At 39.9% G+C, this 25,280-nt stretch overlaps 1 protein-coding gene across 6 annotated transcripts; it reads right to left on the bottom strand.

Moving 5' to 3' along the window:
* Positions 1-13,642: 13,642 nt before the first annotated feature.
* On the bottom strand, positions 13,643-24,218 carry LOC101161853 (uncharacterized). 6 transcript variants are annotated; one of them, XM_004084591.5, is made up of 18 exons: positions 24,011-24,218; positions 23,833-23,855; positions 21,328-21,394; positions 21,006-21,217; positions 20,848-20,928; positions 20,704-20,763; positions 19,962-20,138; positions 19,669-19,806; positions 19,524-19,575; positions 19,353-19,443; positions 19,135-19,276; positions 18,748-18,852; positions 17,772-17,871; positions 17,480-17,690; positions 16,887-16,961; positions 16,679-16,781; positions 15,265-15,380; positions 13,643-14,390 (listed from the first exon to the last, which is right to left on the bottom strand). In XM_004084591.5, the coding sequence occupies exons 1-18, from the start codon at positions 24,033-24,035 to the stop codon at positions 14,315-14,317; spliced, it is 1,854 nt and encodes a 617-aa protein (XP_004084639.1). In that variant the 5' UTR covers positions 24,036-24,218; the 3' UTR covers positions 13,643-14,314. The 6 variants fall into 6 exon arrangements, with proteins under 6 accessions (XP_004084639.1, XP_078792159.1, XP_011491168.2 ...); XM_078936033.1 differs by having other exon boundaries at positions 17,480-17,687; XM_011492866.4 differs by having other exon boundaries at positions 24,030-24,176.
* Positions 24,219-25,280: the final 1,062 nt, after the last annotated feature.

The raw sequence follows: 25,280 nt of genomic DNA, 5'->3' as shown, positions 1-25,280 counted from the left end.
ATTCTATTCTGTATAGCATATATGTTGTATAGCATTCTTGTTTCATCGTTGACTGAAGTGAGAAAAGTTTTATAGATATATATTTTGTACAGATATATCACAAATGAACCACGTTAAAACCACGAAAGAAATGCAAGTAAAACCACGCAAAGAACCCGTGAATCAAGGTCGAACATGAACCAAGTCTGATTATGGTGTTGTTCACATGCAATTCATTAGTGATTCGCGCATCAATTACGTAATTCTAACGTGATACGTGCGCTGTATACATAATATAAGAGTTAAACATTGGTGGTACATGCGTGAAAGGTCTGTAAGTCAGACGTGGACATACGTGGAACGGTCATGAATAAACCACATTTCTGTATGCATCTCGCAAAAAAATCGTGCAGAAGATTTAAGTCATAATTGCGTATAAACTACGTAAAATACACATAAACTGCGAAATTCTCAACCAACATAAAACAGCTCAAAACCCTCGATGGACATCGGCACACATGACAAATAACAAATGCAAAAAACATTTATAAACTACATATATCAGGAATGAATCACCAAAGACCAAAATTTCATACATGGAAAAGGCGCAAAATGTACTTGGTGGCCGTGTGACACAACCTTAAATAGAACAGCTCAACTTTAAATAAAAAATAAATGTTTTTTTACTTTACTTCTAATTCTGTGAACACAAGCTTTGCAGACATTTTTTACAGTTTTTTATTAAATATTTTACATTTTTTTAACGGTTTATTAAAAAAAGAAATTCCTACCTGTTTTTTGTTTGTGAATGTACCATTCTTGAATTGTCAAAAACATCAAAACCATGGATCCCAACAGGGAAAAGACGACCATGAAACCTTTGTTTGATCCCATGGTGGTTTCAATCCACTTCTAATGAACTAGTAAAAGAGGAAGTTAGATTTAAATTTCTCTATAAAAATGCACCGCACAGCATCCATTTTAAAAGGAAGAGATGTACTAACCAAACTGATGGAGAGATGAAGAAATTTCAAATGTAAAATAAAATAAAATTCGGCTTTTTTTTCTGGTAATGGTTATCTGCAAGAAGCGCCTCAGGAAGACAGCATAGTGAGGTTGTTAATTGATTGAGATCTCATTCTGGGTTACAGAAAATAAAAGCATTGCAGGTAATCTATGCAGGTGTGGGTGTGACAGTTTGATCTGGGTTTTCCAATTTCCTCTTGAACTGACAAAACAAAAAATTTTTAAGATTTTGCTGAGTCTGCAACTTTACAAGTGATTAACTTCAAGAAAGAAAGCCTGCAAAATTCCTCAGCCTCTTGTCATATTGACCAGTAAAAAAAATGTCCAGCTTCCTGCAACTAAAACAGCTATGGGTGAGTTTCTTCAAACCTGCGCCTCATAGTAGTGAAAGACAAATACTAAATCAAATTTTGCATTTTCATTCAATTTCAGAAAGTAATTTTCATCTTGTTACTTTGCCATTTTGGATGAATGTGTCACTCAAAAGACTTTTTTTTTTCAATCAATAATTATAAAGTGACAAAGGAATGAACAGAGTCAAAGTAGGAAATGACAGCATTTTAGATACGTGTCCTATTTCTGTCAAAACTCTGACAGTCATGGAAATGTGTTGCCTCATCCTGTGGACAATCACACCTGAAATCTGTCGATATCAGTGACATTCCTCTTTTTTTGTGGTTTTGTTTACATGTTCTGTCAAGCAGCCGAGCACTGAGAAATGAGAACTTCTTGAGTTGGACGAATTTTTTATCGCGCTTACTGAAATGGTTAAGGAGTTTATTTGAATAAACTCCTTTTTTAGTTTGAGGGTAAATGTTATTCTTGTTTTGAACCTAATAAGGGAGAAAACAGAGATTATGTAAAATGGGGTGTATTTTTCTCAACTGTACAATGATGGTGTATAATATTGAGAGGTACCGTAGTAACCTGGAGCATGTCATGTCCTTTCTTTGGTTTAAAGTGATTTACTATCTTTGTATCATAATGTACAACAACAAAAAACAGTCTTCCATGTATTTGAGTCATAGTCACAAAACTAGATGAACCTCACTACAACACTATATAAAAAAAAAAAAACGCCCCTCTCACCCTCCGCGGGTGGTTTCTCCTCCAAGCTCGGGTCCTCTACCAGAGGCCTGGGAGCTTGAGGGTCCTGCGCAGTATCTTAGCTGTTCCCAGCACTGCGCTTTTCTGGACTGAGAGGTCTGAGGTCTTTCCAGGTATCTGTTGTAGCCACTCCTCCAGCTTGGGGGTTACTGCCCCGAGACTCCAATTACCATAGGCACCACTGTCACCTTCACTTTCCATGCTTTGTCCAGTTCTTCTCTGAGTCCCTGGTATTTCTCCAGTTTCTCATGTTCCTTCTTCCTGATGTTCCCATCGCTTGGCACTGCCACATCCACCAAAACAGCTTTCCTCTGTTCTTTATCCACCACTACAATGTCTGGTTGGTTCGCCATTACCATCCTATCAGTCTGGATCTGGAAGTCCCCCAGGATCTTTGCCCTCTCATTCTCTACCACCTTCGGAGGTGTTTCCCATTTTGACCATGGGGTTTCCAGTCCATATTCTGCACACATGTTTCTGTATATTATTCCAGCCACTTGATTGTGGCACTCCATGTATGCTTTCCCTGCCAGCATCTTACACCCTGCAGTTATGTCTATCTATTGCTCTGGTGCTCAGGGCTTGTTCCTGGGCTGCCAGGATGAGCGCTTCGGTGCTGTCCTGTAGGCCAGCCCTTTCTAGCCATTGGTAGGACTTCTTGATATCAGCCACTTCAGTTATGGTCCGGTGGTACATCCCATGCAGGGGTTTGTCCTCCCATGAGGATCTGTCCTCCAGCACTGTATCCTCTGCTCTCCATTGCCTGAGACATTCACTGAGCACACTGTCAGTTGGGGCCTTGAGCTTGATGTACTCATGGATCTTGGATGTTTCATCCTGGATAGTGGCTTCTACGCTCACTAGTCCTCGGCCTCCTTCTTTGCGGCTAGCATACAGTCTCAGGGTGCTGGATTTGGGGTGGAACCCTCCATGCATGGTGAGGAGCTTTCGTGTTTTAACATCCGTGGTCTGTATTTCTTCCTTTGGCCATCTTATTATTCCTGCAGGGTATCTGATAACTGGCAGTGCGTAGCTGTTAATTGCGCGGGTCTTATTTTTGCCATTGAGCTGGCTTCTCAGGACTTGCCTTACTCGTTGGAGGTATTTAGCTGTTGCAGCTTTCCTTGTTGCCTGCTCCAGGTTGCCATTTGCCTGTGGAATTCCAAGGTACTTGTAACTGTCCTCGATGTCTGCTATTGTTCCTTCTGGGAGTGAGACCCCCCCTGTGTGGACTACCTTGCCTCTCTTTGTCACCATCCGGCTGCATTTCTCGAGCCCGAATGACATCCCAATGTCAGTACTGTAGATCCTGGTGGTGTGGATCAGGGAGTCAATGTCACGCTCGCTCTTAGCATATAGCTTGATGTCATCCATGTAGAGGAGGTGACTGATGTTGGCCCCATTTCTGAGTCGGTATCCATAGCCAGTCTTGTTGATTATTTGACTGAGGGGGTTGAGACCTATGCAGAACAGCAGTGGGGACAGAGCATCACCTTGGTATATCCCACATTTGATGGACACTTGTGCAAGTGGCTTCCCATTGGCTTCAAGAGTGGTTTTCCACGGCTTCATTGAGTTTCCTATGAAGGCTCTTAGAGTCCTGTTGATGTTGTACAGCTCCAAGCATTCAGTGATCCATGTGTGTGGCATCGAGTCATAGGCCTTCTTGTAATCAATCCAGGCTGTGCACAGGTTGGTGTGTCGTGACTTGCAGTCTTGAGCGACTGTTCTGTCGACCAGGAGTTGGTGTTTGGCTCCTCTGGAGTCTCTACCAATGCCCTTCTGTGTGTTGCTCATGAACTGATCCATGTGCCTATTTATCTTGGTTGCAATGATGCCTGACATGAGCTTCCATGTTGTGGACAGACAGGTTATTGGCCGGTAGTTGGATGGGACTGCACCCTTTGAGGGATCCTTCTGGATCAGGATCGTTCGCCATTCCGTTAGCCATTCGGGGTGAGTACCATCTCTTAGCAGCTGGTTCATTTGTGCTGCCAGGCGCTCGTGGAGTGCGGTAAGCTTCTTTAGCCAGTAGCCATGTCAGGGCCCGGTGCTGTCCAGTTCTTCATACCTGAGACTCTTTCTTGGATGTCTGCCACTGTGATGGTTTCTGGATTCTGTTCAGGGAGGTTGCTATGTTCTTTTCTTAGAGAGACCAGCTACTGGGCATTGCTGTTATGTGCTGTCTGTTTCTCCCATATACTTTTCCAGTACTGTTCAGTTTCTAGCCTTGGTGGGTCTGCTCGGCTGTTTTGACCCTGCCACTGAGCGTACACTTTTGCAGGTTGAGTTGCGAAGAGCCTGTTTATTCGTCTGGCTTCATTGTCTCTTGTGTATCTCTTTAGGCGGCTGCTCAAGGCTAGGAGCCTTTGCTTGGCAGTTTCCAATGCTTCAGGTATGGGCATCTGGCTGTATCTCTTAGGTACTTGCTTTCTCATTGTACCTCTTTGAGCCTCTGTCAGCTTACTCACATCCTTCCGAGTTGCCTTGATTTTGGCCTCTAACCGTTGCTTCCATGGTGGGTACTGTTTTCTTCCATGGTTGCTCTTGTAGCCAAGCATCTCAAGGATCACTGCTGCTGAAGTGTAAACCAGTTCATTGGTTTCTGAGATGGTTGTGGTAGGAATTGCCCTCAATGCTTCATTCACAGTTTCCAGTAGACTTTCAGGTACGTCACTTAACCGTTGTAGTTGGTGTCGGGGTTGCCTAGTGTTCATTGTAGACATGATCTTGTCTTTCAGGTCAGTTGCTGCCTTGCTCAGCGTAATTGTGGTTGTTGGGGCTGTGTACCCAATCTCAGGGTGGGAGTGTGGCATAATCTCCTCTCTGACCTGTTGTTCTGGCTCTCCCGTGGCATTGTATTGTATCGCTTCAATTTCAAGTTGTGATAGGACTTGCCGTTTGTGGATGTTAGAGCACTGAGCTACCAGTTGTTTGGCAGTTAGCCTTGATTGTGGGTTTCGAAGCATCCATTCATTCCACATTCTCTGCATGTAACCCCTCTGGGTGGGATTACTTGAGTAGTAGCATTCTAACAGAACCTTGTTCTCACATCTAGTCCATTTCCGTCTTGTTCCAGTAGCCCACTTTCCATCAGGGTGCTCTGGTTCCTCAGCACCTGACGCAGACCTTGTTTGGCCGGGCGACGTCTGAGCCGGCATGATATGTGGTTCATTGTCTCTCATGTTGTGAGGTAGGCATTAACGTTAAGGGTCTTGCCCAAGGACCCTCACTGGGTGATGTAATTGCCCGTCTTTGTTATGGTGATTGCCCCATTTCCATTGTTATGGTAATTGCCCGTATGTATTCCATATGTATTGCACGTATATACATATATATATATATATATATATATATATATATATATATATATATATATATATATATATATATATACATACATATATATATATATATATACATACATATATATATATATGCATATATATACATATACATATATATATACATATATACATTACATATATATACATATATACATTACATATATATATATATATATATATATATATATATATATATATATATATATACGTATATACATATATATATATATATATATATATACGTATATATATATATATATATATATATATATATATATATATGTATATATATATATATATGTATAGAGAGAGAGAGAGAGAGAGAGAGACAAGATCATGTCTAGAATGAACACTAGGCAACCCCGACCAAGGAAGACACCATTGTTGAAAGGAAATCATAAAAAAAGCCAGACTGGAATTTGCAAAAATGCGTGTTGACAAGCCACAAAGCTTCTTGGAAAATGTCCTTTGGACAGATGAGACAAAACTGGAGCTTTTTGGTAAGGCACATCAGCTTTATGTTGGTAGACTCAAAAATGAAGCATACAATTAAAAGAACACTGTCCCTACTGTGAAACATGGAGGAGGCTCAGTTCTGTTTTGACTACACCCACAGAAAATATGTTAAAAAGACAATATATATAACTAAATAAAGCAACGTTCAGGAAACCTTTAGAATCTTTACAATGCTTAATTAACAGTGGCTTATGATTAGATCACAAACAAGTTGGAGTGGTTCTTAGCTGAGCTGCCTGCACAGATTTGCCCATTTTTCATCTACATTGCAGCTCGTATCCACGCATGAGGGCAGTTGTCAATAATGAATCAGAGAACATTGTAGACTAGTTTCAATTCCCGGCTTGGCTGCCCATGTGTCCTTGGGCAAGACACTGAACCCCACCTTGCCCCTGGTGAAAAGGTTGGCGCCAGAGTTCGGCAGCGGTACTGTATGAATGGGGGAAGGGATTTGTGACCGTAAAGCGCTTTGGGCCTTGGGGAAATGTAGAAAGTGCTAAACAAGTAGACGCCGTTTTTCCATATACTTTTTCATGCACTCATCATAATCCACTCCAGTCTTTTTACTCCATCAGGTCATGACTGATGGAAATTTTTAATAGTACTACAAAACACGTTTGGTCAGTTTGACAGACGTGTCCAAGTACATGCAAACATTTTCCTCCACTGACTGCAAAACAAAAACAGAGATACGCGTGTACAGATAAGAAACTGGCTTGCATGTCATTCAAAAATGAAGCATACAATGAAAAGAACACTGTCCCTACTGTGAAACATGGAGGAGGCTCAGTTCTGTTTTGGGGCTGCTTTGCTGCATCTGGCACAGGCTGTCTTGAAGTTGTGTAAGGTAAAACTAAATCTCCAGATTATCAAGGCATTCTGGGTAGAAATGTGCTGCCTAGTGTCAGAAAGCTTGGTCTCAGTCGCAGGTCATGGGTCTTCCAACAGTACAACCATCCAAAACACACAGCCAAAAACTGAATGGCTATAATAGGAAAAAGAAATAGAAGAAATAAATAAAATAACAAAATGAAAAGAACATCTGTAGAAGGAGCTGAAACATGCCATTTGGAGAAGACACCCGTCAAACCTGAGATAACTGGAGCAGTTTGCTCATGAGGAGGGGGCCAGAATACCTGTGGACAGGTGCAGAAGGCGCATTGACAAATACAGAAACCGTTTAATTGCAGTGATTGCCTCAAAAGGTTGTGCAACAAAATATTAAGTTATGGGTACCATAATTTTTGTCCAGCCCTATTTCATTAGTTTGTTTTTTAAAATAATTCTGTTAATCAACAACTCAAAAGTAATGGCTGATTTTGATTATTTTATTTTTTAATTTATTGTTACTTTTGAACGTTTCAAGGGTACCAACAAATTTGTACACCACTGTAAATGTATATATATATATATATATATATATATATATATATATATATATATATATATATATATATATATATATATATATATATATATATATATATATATATATATATATATATATATGCATCATTTTACTCCATCGGGTCATGACTGATGGAAATTTTAATAGTACTACAAAACACGTTTGGTCAGTTTGACAGACGTGTCCAAGTACATGCAAACATTTTCCTCCACTGACTGCAAAACTAAAACAGAGATACGCGTGTACAGATAAGAAACTGGCTTGCATGTCATTCTAGAAAACTCTGGGTTTTCTTACCCCCCCCCCCCCCCTGTAATGGCCAGAGAGCAGCCAAAAGGCTGTGTGCTTTAAAATGACCATCTTCAATCAAACCAAACTTTATTTATAAAAACGCGCTTCTCATGCCTTGGACAACTCAAAGCACTTTACATTTAAAAACAAAAGAACATACATAGTATTACATTATAAACCCAACCCACCCTTCACCCCCCCACTCCCATCCATTAACACATACTACCCCTGGCCCCACACACAATGAATACTTATTAAAGTAAAACAGCTTAAGAACATTTCCAAAGGGGCCCACTAGACTCCTTAGTCTATCCAATAAAATCTGGTGATCTACTGGATCTAAAGCAGCACCAGAACAGAAAGTTTCAGAGTCAAATTTTATTCTAAGATCATTAACGATCTTTAAAAGAGCCGGTGTACCGTTCGGCCTGGAACTTCCGTTCGGGGTCCTTTCAACTGAAGGTAACGTCACACTACGGTAGCCCCACTTGGACAAACTACGTAGCGTGGAGACCTGCTCAGGCTCTACAAATTTTCATTTCACATTCCCTTTTGTAACCTAAGGTTATTTTCCCTCATAAATTGTGTCTGACAATATTCTTTGTAGTTTTTATAAAGAGATTTTGCCCCAATCCGCTTGTTATTCCAGTTTAAGTTCAGCCGTGGCTGAAAATGTTGTTTTAACAGCTAAGTGTTGTTCTTCCAGGTCAGTTCTGCCAATAATAAAGCAATGGGCGCTTGGATTAAAAAACTATAAGTGAACATGCATTCAATGATAATCATAATAATAATAAAGGCACGTTTAAGACAGTCTCGCTTTATGTCGGAGCTGTTTGTTTTACAACAGACTTAATAATATTTTATATATTTTGTCCAGACCAATCACTATCTGACACATAATGTGACGTCAGCATTAGTCCTAGGACCCCGAATTGAAGTTCCAGGCCGAACGGTTATGGTACCTACACCGTCTCTTTACTGTGGCTTGTCCTAAAGCCAAATTGATATTTTTCTAAAATCTATGAGGTATTTAAAAATTCCTGTAGTTGAGTAGCGGCACTTTTTTTTCTATAATTTTACTTAAAAGTGGTAAGTTGGATAAAGGTCTGAGGCTATCCAGAGTATTTGGATCTAAATGGCTCTTATGCTTGAAGTGAGTTTTGATTATTTCAAAACTTTACTGTGAGCTTTCCTCTTGATTAGAAACTGGAAGAGGATTTCCAAATGCACTGTCTTGCATCCTCAACAAGCTGCACAGTGGCGTTAAGACCTCTGAGTGTACCTGAGAAAATTGGAGATCTTGTTTTGAATCTCATAGAAATAGCGATAAAAGTGACTACACCCACAGAAAATTTATTAAAAAGACAATATATATAAATAAATAAAGCAACATTCAGGAAACCTCTGAATCTTAACAATGCTTAATTAACAGTGGCTTATGATTAGATCACAAACAAGTTGGAGTGGTTCTTAGCTGAGCTGCCTGCACAGATTTGCCCATTTTTCATCTACAGTGCAGCTTGTATCCACGCATAAGGGCAGTTGTCAATAATGAATCAGAGAACATTGTAGACTAGTGGTGAAAAGGTTGGCGCCAGAGTTCGGCAGCGGAGCCGCCGCCACTGTATGAATGACTGAAGGGATTTGTGACCGTAAAGCGCTTTGGGCCTTGGAGAAAGGTAGAAAGCGCTAAACAAGTAGACGGCATTTTTCCATTTACTTTTCTCATACACAAAATCATCATCCACTTCAAACATCTTACAAAATTATAAACCCCCTGTCATTTCCTAGGATATAGTTTCTGCAGAACGACAGACGTTCAATAGAAATTCAGCTGAGTTGTGGGCGGGACTGTTGGCTGTTTACACGTTCTCCCACTAGCTTACAGCCCCCCTCACACCCCCAACCTATCATTCACGGTGCAACAAAAATGGCAAGCAATATAAGAGCTATCCAGCATTAGGGTTTGGAGACAGATGTCACCTCAGATGAGGAAAAAAAAGACGTACGTGGATCTATTTGTCTAAAAGTGGCTGCATCATAATGGAGCGGAGCAGGGAGCTAGTTTCAACGTCACACCTAAAAGCTTTTTCTAACAGCATTTTTTGTCTGCTCCTGATTCAGGATTTGTTTGACTAAATACTCAGAAATACAATTTGTAGTTTAATTTTCTTTCTATATGTTCTCCATCTTTAGAAAAACATTTTTCATCAGAATGATGGGTCTTTAAGATAATTAACCTTCAGTTTCTCCAAATAAATTTAGGTTTTATATAAATAATTCTACATTAAATCAGGTTCTGACTTAACACAATGCAAACAATAAAATGGATTAATCCACCTTCTTCCAGCTTTTTCTAAAGGGCTGAAAGTGTCCTGTGAAGTCAGAGAAGAGCATCTCTGCTACTGTAGCACTTTAGATGAAACACTGCCACCTGGTGTCGTATTGGTGAATTACAAAACTTCAACTACACCTGTCAAAATGTTTTTTGGTTGAGATGGAAGAGTTGCGTTTGAAGCTGGGTGTACATTACTGGGCTAGGGTGGCGGGATACAAAGTGACTCTATAACCATGGAAAATGGATTTTAAATAACACAAAGACAAAGTTCAGAAAACCTCAGAATCTTTATAATCCTCATTATAAAAGTGGCTTATAATTAGATCACAAACGAGTTGGAGTGGTTTTTCACTGTGCTGTTTGGCACCAGAGTTTGTTTACTTAAATAGTTCAGTTTAATTTGGCAGGCATAGAGGCTTATCTGCATGCTGGCATGAACCAATTATGTGAATCCTGACGCACATGCAGGATAAAGGTCTCTGTTTACTTTCAAGTGAACCCGGATGTGGTTTTAGTGGATGTGCTTTTTTTATCCAAGGCAGGGGTGTTCATTACGTCGATCGCAAACGACCGGTCGATCTTCAAAGACATGAGGGTAGATCGCAGGCCAGCAAAGATAAATAACCCAAAACAAAAAAAAGTACTTCTAAAAAAAACTTCGGTGAATCAAAATCCTCACTGAGAAGTACCGGACTTGATTGACATGCAGAACGTTCAATCCAACATCCTCTGATACATATGTCACTGCACATGCGTGTTTAAATACACTGAGCACAAATATATTTAAACACAATAAAGAAATGATTTATCGTTTAAGATCATAAAAATATTCTAAAATAAAATAAAAACTTTCAATTTAAACAAACTGGGTTTCATGAATTGGTATACATCAGCACATAAATAACACGTTAACATTGCAAACATTACCTAAATATAAACTAAATTGCGATATTTAATGTTGGAAGGATAATGGATCAAAATAGAAATTAGACAGTAATCCTAATATTATTACAATACCTTAGAGATTTGATAATCTGAGAAGGAAATTTAAGAAATCGGACCCTATGCAGTATGAGAAAAAAAATTTTTTTTGTATCACATAGAAAGAAACCTGCAGCTTTTCCTCCTTACGTTTTGCTCCTTACTGAGCAGGCGTAAATGCTTTACGCACGGGGTGGGACGCCCTTAGGATGCCCATAAACTACACTCTGTATCCACTTCCTCCTATCTAACCATCAGATTGCAGCACTAACAGCGCTAAGTAAAGTCTGCCCAACATGCCTGCGTCCCACCCACATCACCCTTACTTACCCTTCTGTGATGTATAAGGGTTCACTCTGACCCATCACCCACAGCATGCCTGTAGAAACTGCATGCCATTTTTCATCTACGGTGCAGCTCGTATCCACCCATAAGGGCAGTTGTCACAAAGGAATTAGAGAACATTGTAGACTTTTCTCATACACAAAATCATCATCCACTCCAATCCTCTTCCTGTCTATTTTCAAAGTGTTCCCAGTGGTCTTTAACCCTTGTGCTACCGTAGATGACCCCACCCTTACATTGACGTGTTCTCCCTACCATGACAAAGGTGGATAAAGGTGGAAAGATTTCATGTAATCCATGGACACCAGTGAAGATCACAAATCATTGAAGAAAAAAAGGTTCAGAGCACTGTGTAGTGGGTCTAGATGACCCAGCTCCCAATGTAAAAGTGCCTATGATAGCACAAGGGTTACTCATGATTTTTAGCCAAAATCAGAAAAACTGTGTGGTTTTATTGGACATAGTTTCTGCAGAACAGAAGTTCAATAGAAATTCACCTGAGTTGTGGGCGGGGCTGTTGGTGCGGAGTAAGCCCTATTTCGTCTGCTCCTGATTCACATTGATTTGTTTGACTAAATACTCAGAAATGCAATTTTGAGCTTAATTGTCTTTCTATATGTTCTCCATCTTTAGAAAAATACATTTTTCATCAGAATGGATCTTTAAGATACTTAACCTTCAGTTCCTCGTAACAATTCAGGTTTATATAAATAATTAGATCAGGTTCTGACTTAACAGAATTCAAAAAATAAAATGGATTAATCCACCTTCTTCCAGCTTTTTCTAAGGGGTGGAAGTGCCTTGTAAAGTCAGAGAAGAGCTTCTCTGCTACTGTAGCACTTTAGATGAAACACTGCCACCTGGTGTCAAATAGGTGAATTACAAATCTTCTTTTTTTTTTTTTTTTTTTTTACAAAAGGTACATTTGATATAAATGAAAACAATCAAAAAGTCCATTTATTTAATTACGTCCAGTTCCGGTGAATTTGGTTGGAACGGATAACGGGATCACATGTCAGCAGTTGAGCTTATGTCTTAATAAACAAGGGGAGGCGGTAAACATTTTCACTGATTGGTCAAAGGAGAGTTTGTCATTAAACACTGGGTTTAGGCGTTTTATTGATGGGATGAAAGACAGTATAAGTGTCAGAGTAACAAACTGTGTTCTCTGAAAGACCATATGTATGTGTAATGACTCATCTTCTGCATTGTTGGCCATTCATAGGGACTTGGAGGTCCGTCCCAACCTGATTTTTTTGAATTTTGCAGTTTCCCTATGAGGTGGAGAGTTTGGGGGCACAGCGCTTTGTTTGTCTGGGTTCCGGCAGATTCTGGGATTGAGATTAATATAAATAATCATATAATAACAGGCTTTATTTCTGCCTAGTGCAGTTTATTATTCTGTACTATAGGCTTGTGCCTGTGAGCGCTCCTTAACATAAATCTTCCTGATGTGGTGTGTGGGACTTAAATCACTCTTGTACCTTTCCCGAAGCTGAAGTCAGAGGAAAGCAGCTGTAAATAGAGATTGGGAGAAGGTCATGTGGTCAGATCAGACCAAAATGGAGCTCAACCAATCATGTTTGGAGGAAGAGAAATGCTGCCTATGACCCCAAGAACTCCATTCCCATTGTCAAGCATGGAGGTAGAAGCATTATGCTTTGGGGATGTCTGACTGCACAGGACTACTTCACCGTAACGATGAGAGGATGGGCGGAGCCATCTGCTATTAAATGCTTAGGGAGAAGCTTCATCCCTCCTTAAGCCAGGAGACCTAAAATGGATCATGACTCAAGACAAACAGCAAAGGAAACCACGTAATGAATGGCTGAAGAAGAAGCACATCAAGGTCATGGAGTGGTCCGGCCAGTCCCCAGACCTCAGTCCTAAAGAAAAACCTATGGAGAGAGCTGAAGCTCAGGGTTGCTAAGCAACAGCCACCAACTCTTGATGATTTTAGAAGTCATTTGTAAGAAAATGGTGACCAAAATTCTTCCTGTTATGTGCAGAAACCTGATCATCAACCACAAGAAACATCTGACTTCTGTGCTGCTACTAAGGGTTTGGCCACAAAGTGCAAGAGGGTTCAAATACTTTTTTCCTTAAATGAAAGGCAAATAAATTTTAATTCTTTGAAGTCGATTTCTTGATTTTCCATCTCTCACTATTTAAATAACCCATCATTAAGATGACAGACAGTCAGCTTCCTTTGAAGTGGACAAACCTACAAAATCAGTAAAGGAGCAAATACGTCTTTCCTCCACTGGCTTTTGGAGTTCTGAAAAGCAAAACTTCTATCCAGTCTTTAAATGGACAATATGAAGTTTATTATGAAGATGCAGCAGAAACGGTCACAGAGTAAGTTTCTTCTCATATTAAGGGTTCATGAGCGACATCCTCACGATTAAGCTCTGGAGAAGAAGTCAGAAAGCAGCTGAGGATGAACAAGCAAATAAACGGCCACTTTTTTTATTTTGAAAAACCTATTAAAACATTAAGTCAAAAACTTTGAATGAATAAAAACACAATGTAAGAGTTACAGGCCACATTCAGGTTCTATTAATATAATCAAGAACATAACTGTTGTACTTCTCTGTTCAGCCTGCAGGGGGAGCATTTCTATAAGCAATTTAGAATTATTATTGTTTATTACTATTGGACATTTCCTCCAAAAATACAACACTGGGGCGGCTTCATGAATTAAACAATACGAGTATTTGTAAAAAAAAAAAAGAAAAAAAGAAAAACTTCTGGCTTTTGTGCACATTTTGTCAAGCTTATTGATAATTCCTCGCAAATATAGGATACGTTTTGGTCGATACTGATAATGTCTACCTTTCCGTGAAGACATTTATGCAGCTGAACAATCATTTTGGTAACACTTCCGAAAGAAAAGGCGTGAAAGCACATCCTAAATGGCACAGGAGGGTTTCTTCGACAGAGCGCTCAGCTGCTTGAAGCCGTCGTTTCTTCCCTTTAGGTGGCGCCGCGGCGGTCCGGAGGTCTGAAAGGACGGAAAGGCTTCCCGTCCACAGCAGGAAACCTCCCTTGCCTGCAGTCAGTGGATGATAAGCTGCATTTGAATCAAACTTTTCTGTCTTTTTTTATTTTTCAGTCAAATGGTTAAACTGTAAAAACGAGGGAATACTGCCACCTGCTGGATGAAAATATAAATTCATGTTCTTTCTGATAAATCTGTATTTCAGAGAATGAACAAAACAAAAAACAGATTGTTCATTTAAAAAAGTCGTTTTTTAAGTATTTTAAAATTGAAATTACACCTATGAAACTTAAAAAATATATAGAAATTTTGAAGAAATTATTTGAGTTAAAAAAAAACGTTAAAACTGTATTAAAATGAAAAAAGCTGCCGTTTTGTCTTTTCAACTTTTGTTTTTTCCTGTTACATCATTTCTGCTTCAATATCCTTCCACTGACGTTCAGCAGGGATATCACCACCGTAACCTCCACCCCCCCCATGTCAATCACTTCCCGGGAGCCAATAAGCTCAACGTACAATTAGTACATTCAACACAGAAAACGAAAAGTCTAAATAAAGAAATGAAGGCAAAGAGGAAGAAAAAGGAAAAAACTAAAGTTGAAAATACAAATAAACATTTTTCTATTTGTTCTTTTTTCCAATTAAGTAACAAATCTGTTTGTACAAACATTAAAAATTTCTTTTAATTTAAAAAATAACCATATTTAACAAATTTTCTATTTTCTTTTTTTATATTATTTTTGTGTAACTTTTGAGTGTAAAATTTTTTCTTCATTCATTTTAAGCCAACCCTGATTTGAAAAAAAAAAATGTCACTGCAGACACCAAAAAATTATTTTTTTTATTATACTGAGCATAAAGCCAACACTGGTAAAGACTGGAAGCAAACTTCCTTTCAGGTTTTAAAGGAACTAAAAACACTAACCTGGGGTTCTCCTCCTGCAGATCTTTAGCCTTTAGTGCAGATTTGGAAATACCCATTCCTGCAGGGATCCTGTCTGGGTATCTGACCGCTATCTTCATGCCATTCAGCATAAAACCCTAAAAAGAAGGAGACAGTTTGTCGTTTAGATCTGCGTTTAGCTGCAACCTTAACCCTTTAACTCCAGAGCTTTTGCTCCACTGTTGCCGCAGCTCTGCAACTATTTACATAATTCTAGCGGATTCTAAGGCAGAGTTTCTCTACAACAGAATCTATCGACTGTTCTGTGAGTTCAACTCAAGATTTTTCTGGAAGTCCGCCATCAACTCTAGTTTTCTCTCTTGCATTCCCAGTGGTCTTTTGATTATTATGCAGATTTTAGTAAAGAATGTAAAGAGCCTGGGTCATTTTAAGACATAGTTTCTGCAGCGCAGCAGGACTTTATTAGAAATTCACCTCTGGGTTGTGGGCGGAGGTAGCCCTACACGGATATCCCAGCATGCCTTCGTTTACACTCTTTCCTGTTAGCTTGTAGCTTCTCACAACCCCAAGCTGACATTGGTGTAGCAAAAAGAAAAAACGGCGAGCAACAGTGGAGATATCCAGCTGTACAGTTTGGAGACAGATGTTAGCTCAGTCAGAGAAAATAAAGACGTTAATGGGTCTATTCGTCTGCCGGTGGATGCATCAGAATGGAGCGGAGCAGACAAACCTGAGCTTTTTCAACCCGCAGGTTTTTATCTGCTCCTGATTAATCAGTTTGAATAAAGAAATACTCAAAAACGCTGTTTTCGTGTTACATTTCTTGTCCTCCTTCATGAGAAAAATGCTACAATTTACTATACGAAAAGATTCAAGGTTAAAACTGCATTTCTGAGGATTTCTTTATTCAAAACGGGATGAATCAGGAGCAGATGAAAAACCTGCAGAGTCTCCATTCTGATGCATCTACTTGTAGACAAATAGATCCATAAATGTTTTTGAGAGAGAGATTGACAGACTTAATCGTGCCAACAGTCCTGCCTACAACTCAGAGGTGAATTTCTAATGAACTCCTGCCGCATTTTCTTTTTCCTAGGAGGGGCCTGGCAAAAAATAATTGAGAAGCACTGCACTAACAATAAATAAAGAAATGATAGAGTACGACTGTTGGGCTTTCTTTAACAAAAAAAAAAAAAAAAAAAGAAATTCCAGTCTAATGTTGCATTTAACACATTTGAGGAAGATTTTATCCAACAGATTTGGTTACATACATGGAGCCTGCCTAAAAGGTGCCAGTTTACAGCTTTTAAAAACTTTTTTAAAAAGTACAACAAAGCTTGAGAATAAATACATGAAAACTTTTTTTCCATTTGTGTAACTAAAACAGACAAAGCTGATCTTCCCGTCAGCCTGTAGGTGAAATCTCCACACTCACATGCAAGCGTTGGATTGCTTCTTTACAATGCTCTTGCTTTGGAAAGTTGACAAAGGCACAGCGTTTGAACTGCAGAATCTTCACACTATGTACGGGTCCAGCCCTGCGGCGGCACAACAGTTACCCATTATTGACACATCTGGACAAGCACAGACTTCAACATGGTTCGAGCACAGAAAGAAAAACGCTTTCAAATGACACAACGTACTTGTTAAACACGTTGGTGATCTCGGCCTCGGTTACCGGGTAAACCAGGTTTCCAACCCAGACCGGAAACAGTTCCCTGTGAGGAAAAAAAAAGGAAAGGTTTCCACACCATCACATACTGGCACTTACTGGCCACAAAGCGCAAGAGGTTCAGCTCTCTCCATAGCGCATGTCGCCCCCTACAGGCGGAAGAGGCTTTTGCGGCTCTTTTCAGATACATGGAAGTACTGAACCCTCTAGGGGACAGTGGTTAAAAAGGAAATAAAAATCAGAGAAACTGTTTTTATTTCCTTTTTAACCACTGTCCACTAGATGGCTCTGTATGAAAGACTTGGTGTTGTGTAATTCGGGCTGGGCAGAAATCCTTGATTATACATTTCTCCTCCTCTAAATGATTGAGTATGTAATGAAAATGCTGTAAATCCTTTTATGTTTGCACGGATGGGTTCTTTGTGTTCCCAAAATGATTATTTTCATGACTAAATGTTTTAATGTTCAAGTAAATTATGGAGAAAAAGTCTCGTTAGTTCAAGTGGAACAGCACAAATCTGGATTTTGATGGGCTTTCAGGCTTGGAGGGGCATCAGAACTCACAGTGGGGGTTGTTGCCGTCGTTCCTCATCCTTCATTGGTGGAGTTGATTGATTCTGGGAAGGCGGTGCGTCATGGTTGGTTTTTAAAAGCGGCTCTTTGGCCTTTGGAGACGCAGCGCGAGGCGAGTGAATTCTATTGGCCGACAGGATGGGAGAAACTCCGTTGACGTTTGCTACTTGAGCTGGTGGGGGGGTCCCGTTCCGAATAGCTTCTGAAAACCAGCAGAGGGAAGATTTAGACCAAAAAGCAGAAGGTGACACGATAATGTCCACAGTGAAGATGGAAGACTCACCTGGATTACAGGTGAGTTTGGACAGGGCCTCTAAGGCTTTGTGGACCGTCCCGTGAATAATTAAAGCGTTCGAGCTCTGCTCCCGAGTAAAACCATATTGCTGCAAGGAAACATTCACACAATTCCTTAACAATGCGTCTCCATCACGTCCTGGAAGATCTAAAGCTTAAAGGTTAAATCTCTACTTTTCTGTTCTGGTTTTGACCATTGACTGTAAATGAGAACTGGACCGTGTGTTAAAATGCCTCAAATGAAGTGGACATTTACTTTTATTCAACATTTGCAGAATACATTTAAAAAAATATTATGTTTATAACAATTCAATACAAGAGTATAACTTACGTTCTAAATAAGAGTCATCGTCATTTTAAACTTTAAAATTCTTCAAATCAGCAAAAACAGAGCCGGTGATGAATTTGTGGGCGTTTTTCCATCACTTGTAAGTGAATTCACAGGACTAAAATAAATAAAGTGGACAATTTTTTGGCAAGACCGACGCCGCTGTTGGAGCCATAGACTAACCAATCAGATGCCAGTGGAACGTTCCAAAAGTCTGACAGATTGGGATTTAAGTGGTAGGGGTGTGGATTTCCAACAAGCTCACTCCTGATTAGTGAGAGTGGTTGCCATAGGAACGTTGACTAAGACTAAGATTCGGGCCAATTACGGCTTACTGATGTCATCTGGTTCCAACATGATGACATCCATGACGGCTGAATTCCCTGTATTTTGTTGAAACAGGAAGTCATTTTCTGTGGGTGAAATCCAGTTCTCGTATACAGTCAATGGTTTTGAAACACAGCTCAGCTCATGCTTGGATGGCATTTATTATGTTTGAAGGTCTTGTTTGTATTTAAGCAAAGCCTTAAACGACACTAGACGGGCATCAACCTCTGCAGGAAAACCTTCTATGACCGAGCAGAAAAGGCACAGCTTCATAACCTGCTACTGCCTAAAAGCCCCAAATCCAACGCACCATTAGTTGTATCATCTGCATCCGCAAAAGCTCCTGGGCAGCTTCAGCATACGAGCTTTCCAGTTTGAGAACCTCCTTGAAGGCCTGAGCAGCTTCTTCATACCTCTGCAAGGAGAGAGAATGAGAGAAATGCATAACAAGTCATTACCTTTTGACTTTCCATCTTGTTATTAATTAACTTGCTAAACCAGAAGGCCAAAGTAATCAAAGTCAGAGCAACCGGAACTGTAGCTAGGACTTTTAACTGATCACGCACTTTCATGCATCTGCAGCTGCTGATAAGCAGCAGGGAGGGCATAAACCAACAGAAATTTGGCCTCTGAAGCTACAGAAGTAACCAGACGCACAACATGAAACACACTCAGCTCTAGGTTTGGGTCTTCTCACCTTAAGTCCTGCCAAAGCTCGGCCTTTCCTATACAGGCCTTTAACCCAGTCCGGGCTGATGTCAAGGGAGATCTCGGCGTCGGTCAGAGCTTTGTCGTATTCTAGCAGCTTCTCATAACAGAACGACCGATTGCCGAAGAGCCTGTGAGCCAAACACAGCGGCGGCGTTACCCAAACAGCCAGCACTCCTCCTCTGTGCGTTTAAGAGAGCCTCTTACTTGAACTCTTTAGGGTTGAACTTGATTGCATGTGTAAAATACTTCACCGCCATATTATAGTCTCCGCCATTGGCAAACTTATTTCCTAAAACTGCAAAGAGAAGATTGTACAAATTCCAGATTTGATCGTTTGCATGTGAAGAGAGGAGGCTTGATTTAAGGGTGACTTACTTGCAAACTCGGTGCTTATTTTAACGTTGTCCTCCAAGCTGGAGCTACAGTCCTGAACAGACAAAACAAAGGTGTCAAACAGACCAAAAACAATTACAAATCCAGGAAAATGTGCAACAAGGGGAAAGGTATTTATATGTGGAACCTTGAGCTCCTCAGCTGCAGCGTTTTTAGGCCTTTCTTTGTCGGGATTCTTCTTCTTCTCGGCTCTTGGATTCTGCTCCAATTGGCGTTTCGCTATCAGAGCGGCTTTGCTCACAAAGCTACTCGTCATATCCAGTTCCTCAAAACAGTTACATATCAGTACAAATTGAAAAGTAAGATCGACAACTATTTCAAGGTAATCTAAAATATAACAAATCCGTAAAGTGCTACAAGAATCCTGCATTTAGATTTCTGTCATTTATTAATATTTTGTGCAAAATACTCCAAGGATACCTCTGAGTCGACTTTAGAGTCGCCATCTTCATCACTAGATTCATGTTCGGTGTTGTCGCTGTCACTATCTGTATCTCTAGCTGCAGCCTGTTTATCGCGGGAGGTGGCCTCTTCCTTTGATTCTTCTTGAACGCATTTGTCCTCCTCCGACTTTGAGCGTCCCCCTTCGTCTTTATTCTGAACGACACAAAAATCCTCGTCATTATCAAACCCTTCCAGTGAGTTTGCAGATCAATCATTGACTGTATATGAGAACTGGACGTTCCAAACACGCCAAACGAACAAAATGTTTGACAGATTCTCTCGCTTTCAAGTGGTAGGGGCGTGGCTTTCGAACAAGCTTACTCCTGATTGGCGAGAGTGGTTGCCATTGAACGTGTGTTCAAAGTTGAACCAGGCTGAACTTCGACCAATCGGGGACTCGGGTTTAGCAGCTTTCAATTCATTGAAGTGCCAACCGTTGGAAAATTGATCATGAAACAGAAATGAATTATTGCGGTTTGTGCCCAGCTGGAATTATACAACACCAAGCATTTCATATATCGGAATAGAGCTGAGAGAAAAAAAGGCCTGGAAGAAGATTTTAAAGCGCTCGGATATTCCGCACCACGCCTCTTCCAGCTGCAGGTGGTGGACGCGCGTCACATGCTCGGTGTGAACGTAGCATCACTCTGTCCAGTTCTCGTCTACTGTCTTTAGGATAAATCCTGAAACATAACATCGCCCTCCTCATCGCCATTACCTCATCTTCTTTGGTGGGATTTTGTTTCTCCTTCTCCATTTGTTTTCTCAGCTTTCGTTTCTGTTAAGGAATAAAAAAGACAAAACGTGAGTGTTGACTTTTATACACATTTCAACAGTTCATGATGGACAGAGCAGCACTCGCCTGTTTCTTAAGTCGCTTCTTCTCAGCCTTTTCTTTGTTTCTTTTAGCCTCTTGTAGTAGTCTGGCTTTCCTTTCAGTATCCTGTTACAACAAACATCCTCACATTCAAATCAACCAAATCCAAATGCGATTGATGGACTTTCTAGAAGTGAACTTACGCTCTCCTTTGCCTGAACTTTCACAGCGGGTGGACAGGAAGGGCTTCGGCTAGAAGCAGCATAATGCAGAGCGGGAAGATAAACAAAGCCGGGTCTCCCTGTATGGCTCCCCCCTACAACTCTACCACTATTTGAGAACCCATGAAAACTGCTTTGACTGCCCGTCCAGTCGTCATAATCATCAATATCTATATTTTCATCATAATCAAAGTCTGTAAGAAAGAAAAGATTTGAAATGTAACACCTTATACAACTTTAATGCTTGTAAAATAGAGAGAAAATGCAGAGATTTGAGGCATAATAAAAGAGGTCATCTTCTTACCCATAAGGCCACATCTAATAATTCTTTGCATGTGAGGACGGGTGTCAAACAAGTCCAAAACACTGCGCTGAGGAGGAGAAAAAGATCTGAATGAGAGTCTTCCAGTCATCCCGTTAGTTTGTTCTGGACTTGACCCCCATCCTGCTTCTATACGGCACCGACTGAACAAACATTTGCCATGTTCCCAAAGCTGTGCCTCTGACACTGCAAGCTAACAAACAAAGCTGCCCCCAGGTTTCATTTTCCTTTATCCAGAACTCCACCAAGACAGCCCATAAGTTTCTATTCGGAATCACTTTATTCATCCCACACGTGGACAATTTGGACGTTACCATGGCAGCTTGTAATCATAAAAAGAAAATAGAAAACAATAAATACAAGTAAATGTAAACAAATAAGGTGGTATCATAATAATTTAAAAATTATTTACAACAGAAACATTCCAGTTCTAGGTTAAGTTTTACAAACATGTTAGACCAGTGCATTCCTACACTAGTTTCGATGTGATTAGAGACCCACTCTGATGAAGATCCTGTTTTTGGAGTTTTGAACATGTTATTGTAGCATTTTTCTGATGATGGAGGACATCTATAAAGAAAATTAAGCTAAAAACTGTATTTGTGAGTATTTCTTTATGTCGAATTGTTGAGGAGCTGATGAAAAAAATGCCATTTAAAAATAAAATTATATTTGTGGCATAAAACCAACCATGGAAAGCCCCAGGCTCCCTGCTCTGCTCCATTCTGAGGCATCCACTTGCAGACAAATCATATTGTTTCGTTTTCCTCGTCTGAGTCGGCTTCTGGCTCAAAACTTCACAGCTGGATCGCTCAAATATTACTCGCCATTTTGATTGCACCGCTAATGCTTGATTGGGGGGTGATGGGTTGTTAGTTAGCAGCAAAGAGTGTAAAAAACAGGGAAATGAGGACAGGATTAGTCTGTGCCAACAGTCCCTTCCACAACTCGGATTACTGGCGCTCTGCAGAAACTATGTCCTAGAAAATGACATTGTTTTTTGATTTTGGCTAAAAACAGTATTATCACAATTTTTAAAAACAAAGACCCACATGGAACAATTTGAATATAGATCGAAATAAGACCTTAGTGGGACTTTAATGTAATGCAATGTAAAGCTCAAGCAAAAAAAAAAAAGATAGAGGAAGTAAACTACAACAATTGAGGTAAAGAAAAGAGGGTAAAGTAGCATGGCAAGTATTATATTGTTAATCTGATTTATCTTAAACTATAAACAAAAATATTCAATTTAGAAAATGTTTCCAGCACCAAACACAAGTGTTAACAAAATCAAGGCACCTTTCTGATGATAAAAGCAGGATCACTGAAATATCTTATTAGTCGTTGTTCAAAAAAGCATTGTAAAAAAAAAAAGAAAAGCAAACTTATGAAACCAGTCAGAAAAATAGTGACCCAACCTTTAACTTAATACTTTGTTACATAACCATTCTGGCAACCGCTGCTATCAACCCGTATCTATGACTATCTATGACATGTATGCCGTTAATTTGACCTCCAGTTTTGTCTGGTCTGTTCAAAGGAAAGCTTCAGGGCTTGCTTACATTTCGTGACAAATTATATTTAATTTTTTTTTTTTTTTTTTTAATAGGAACATGTCTGATTGATAGATCATCGACTTTTGGTCTGTTTTCTGTGATCCCTGTAGGTTTTTAAAAAAAAAAAAAATCATGATTATGCCCTTTTAACCTGAAATCAAAACGTCTGTGTCGTTTTCAAGGACATATAGTTTCTGCAGAGCTGCAGTGGTTCAGACATTTGGCTCTGAGTTGCCACAGAGTAATAAGTTTGTCCTCATTCCCCTTTGATCCCTTTGTTTACACTCTGTCCTGCTAGCTTACAGCCAAGTACTCACCTAGCTTAGCTAAGATTTCTCGTCTGCTCCTGAAGATTTCAATAAAGAAATACACAGAAACGCAATAATTTTCTTTATAAAAAATTCCTTCCATCGTAGAGAAAAAAAAAACACACAAAAAACATAACTTTTATGTATAAAAAAGGAAAAATAAAATAAAAAAAATACTACACAAAAAGTCAAATGTTCCTGCACATTAATAATATCAGAGTTGCGATGCGGCAGACAGACTTATTCATAAAGCTTCCAATTAACAACTATGACCGCTGACGTGTTCAAAATGATCTATCCGTCTCGGTTCTTTCCTGGAAACATCTCTGACCCAACGCCAGGTTTCCTGGGTTCAGTTAAGGTGAACCCTATGGGCCTCGTGCTCTTGGATTAAACGATGTTTGCAACTATAAATAGATGTAATAATTCGTCTCTGTTGTCAGGCTAAACCGGAAATGGACGTGGCAGTCGAGTTTTCTGTAGAAATTAATCAATTTAATAGTTTTAATTAAAAAAAAAAAGACTGGCTACTCCTCCTAGGCCCCATCCAAGTTAGCCGCGGATAACCAAAACATCGAATTGTTTTACGAGCTTTTGAGAGCTAATACAACAAGCTTACTTACTATCATGCGGACATCCGTAACGTCTATAGAAAAGAAGGGAAACAATAAATATAGTTACGCTACTTCGGAAAAATTCTGAAGCTGTAAAATTTTGTTATTAATCACCAAGCGAAGCGAGCTAGCTTGTTTGCTAGTCACTACGAACTTTTCTAAAAAGTGAAAACAAGTGCTTTCTTACCCGTTTCTTCTGTATATACCTGCATGTTTTGTCGCACACGTCCAGTCCAGACACGGTCTAACTGTATAGAAGAATTTATGACGTACAATGTTACATTGCTGCGCAAATTCTTGCCTCTAAACGTCGCCTGCGCTCACGTTTCCGCGCCTTGATGACTGTTGTTAGTGACGCCGGAAGAGAAGGCGGGACTTAGTGATGGGACTGGCCCGCTTTTTTGACGCATGCGCATTCCTTTGACTTAAACAAAATTAATTCTTAGGATCCAACCAGATCAATTTGTTTGTACCATCGTTATGCTCAGTTATCAGACGTGTTCAAAATCTAAACAGAAATGATCAAACGGAAACAAAAATAAATGAACCAAAACTAAAAGGATTTTAGAGTAGATTTGAGCGTTTTATCACTGTGATTAAACTTTCCCTGGCAAAAACTCTGAGGTGGAAGAGTGTTCAGATAGGGGAGGAGAATAATCCTGCCGTGGTGGATGATTACTAGTCAGCCGATTCTGTAAATGAATATTTACCAGCTGATGGAGCAGAACTAAATCACTGCATCACTGAAGAGGACAGAGAGTGAGCCCCAGCATAAACTACTATTAGACATAAACAATAGCATGAGGAAATACTGTACTCTGCAGTACCGTGATATAACGTACTATATCCACACTATAAGGTGCACTTAAAAGCCTTAATGTATTTCAAAGAAACACGATGGGCTTTATCATCTGGAGTGTCTTATATATGGATTCATTCTAGTTGTGCTTACTGATGTTGAAGTGGTTTACAGAGGTACACAACGCTCTGTCAAAACCTTTGGCTGGGTGTTATTGGGAATACACCAACATGGTTAACGTGGCGGTGTCGGACTGTTTTTTTTTTTTTGAAGGGAGTTGGAGTATTCACAGTAACATTCGTTTTAGCAGTATCAGTCAGTATTTTATATGTTACTTACAAAGTGGGGCCTTATAGTTCAGCGAACCTTATATACATTCACCAGCCACTTTATTAGGATTGGATCGCCTTTTGCCTTCAGAACTGCCTCAATAAATCGGGGCGGGGCTGGTGAGTGATTGATCTCTGATTGGAGGATCGCCTGTGTCACCGAACCCCACATTGTTACTGGTGATTGAGCCTGGCGCCATTGTAAGGCCGCCAAAAAGTGTGCGTTTATACGTGTGTGCATGGGTGAATGGGACTGTGACCTTTGGGCCTTCAAGGAAGGTGGGGAAGCGCTACACAAGTATACGCCATTTACAACTTACACAGGATTG

Source organism: Oryzias latipes, chromosome 18, assembly GCF_053564925.1.
Source record: "Oryzias latipes strain Hd-rR chromosome 18, Olatipes_Hd-rR_3.1".
NCBI lineage: Eukaryota > Metazoa > Chordata > Actinopteri > Beloniformes > Adrianichthyidae > Oryzias > Oryzias latipes.
Note: the sequence above shows the minus strand (reverse complement) of the source record. Positions and strands in the feature narration are given on the sequence as shown.

Coding starts and splice junctions, on each gene's coding strand:
- LOC101161853 (XM_004084591.5), bottom strand. CDS start 24,035: ATGCAGGTATATACAGAAGAAACGG. Junction 18,853..19,134: donor GAGCTTTGGCAGGACTTAAG/GTGAGAAGACCC, acceptor CTCTCCTTGCAG/AGGTATGAAGAAGCTGCTCA. Junction 14,391..15,264: donor CTGCAGGAGGAGAACCCCAG/GTTAGTGTTTTT, acceptor CACTGACTGCAG/GCAAGGGAGGTTTCCTGCTG.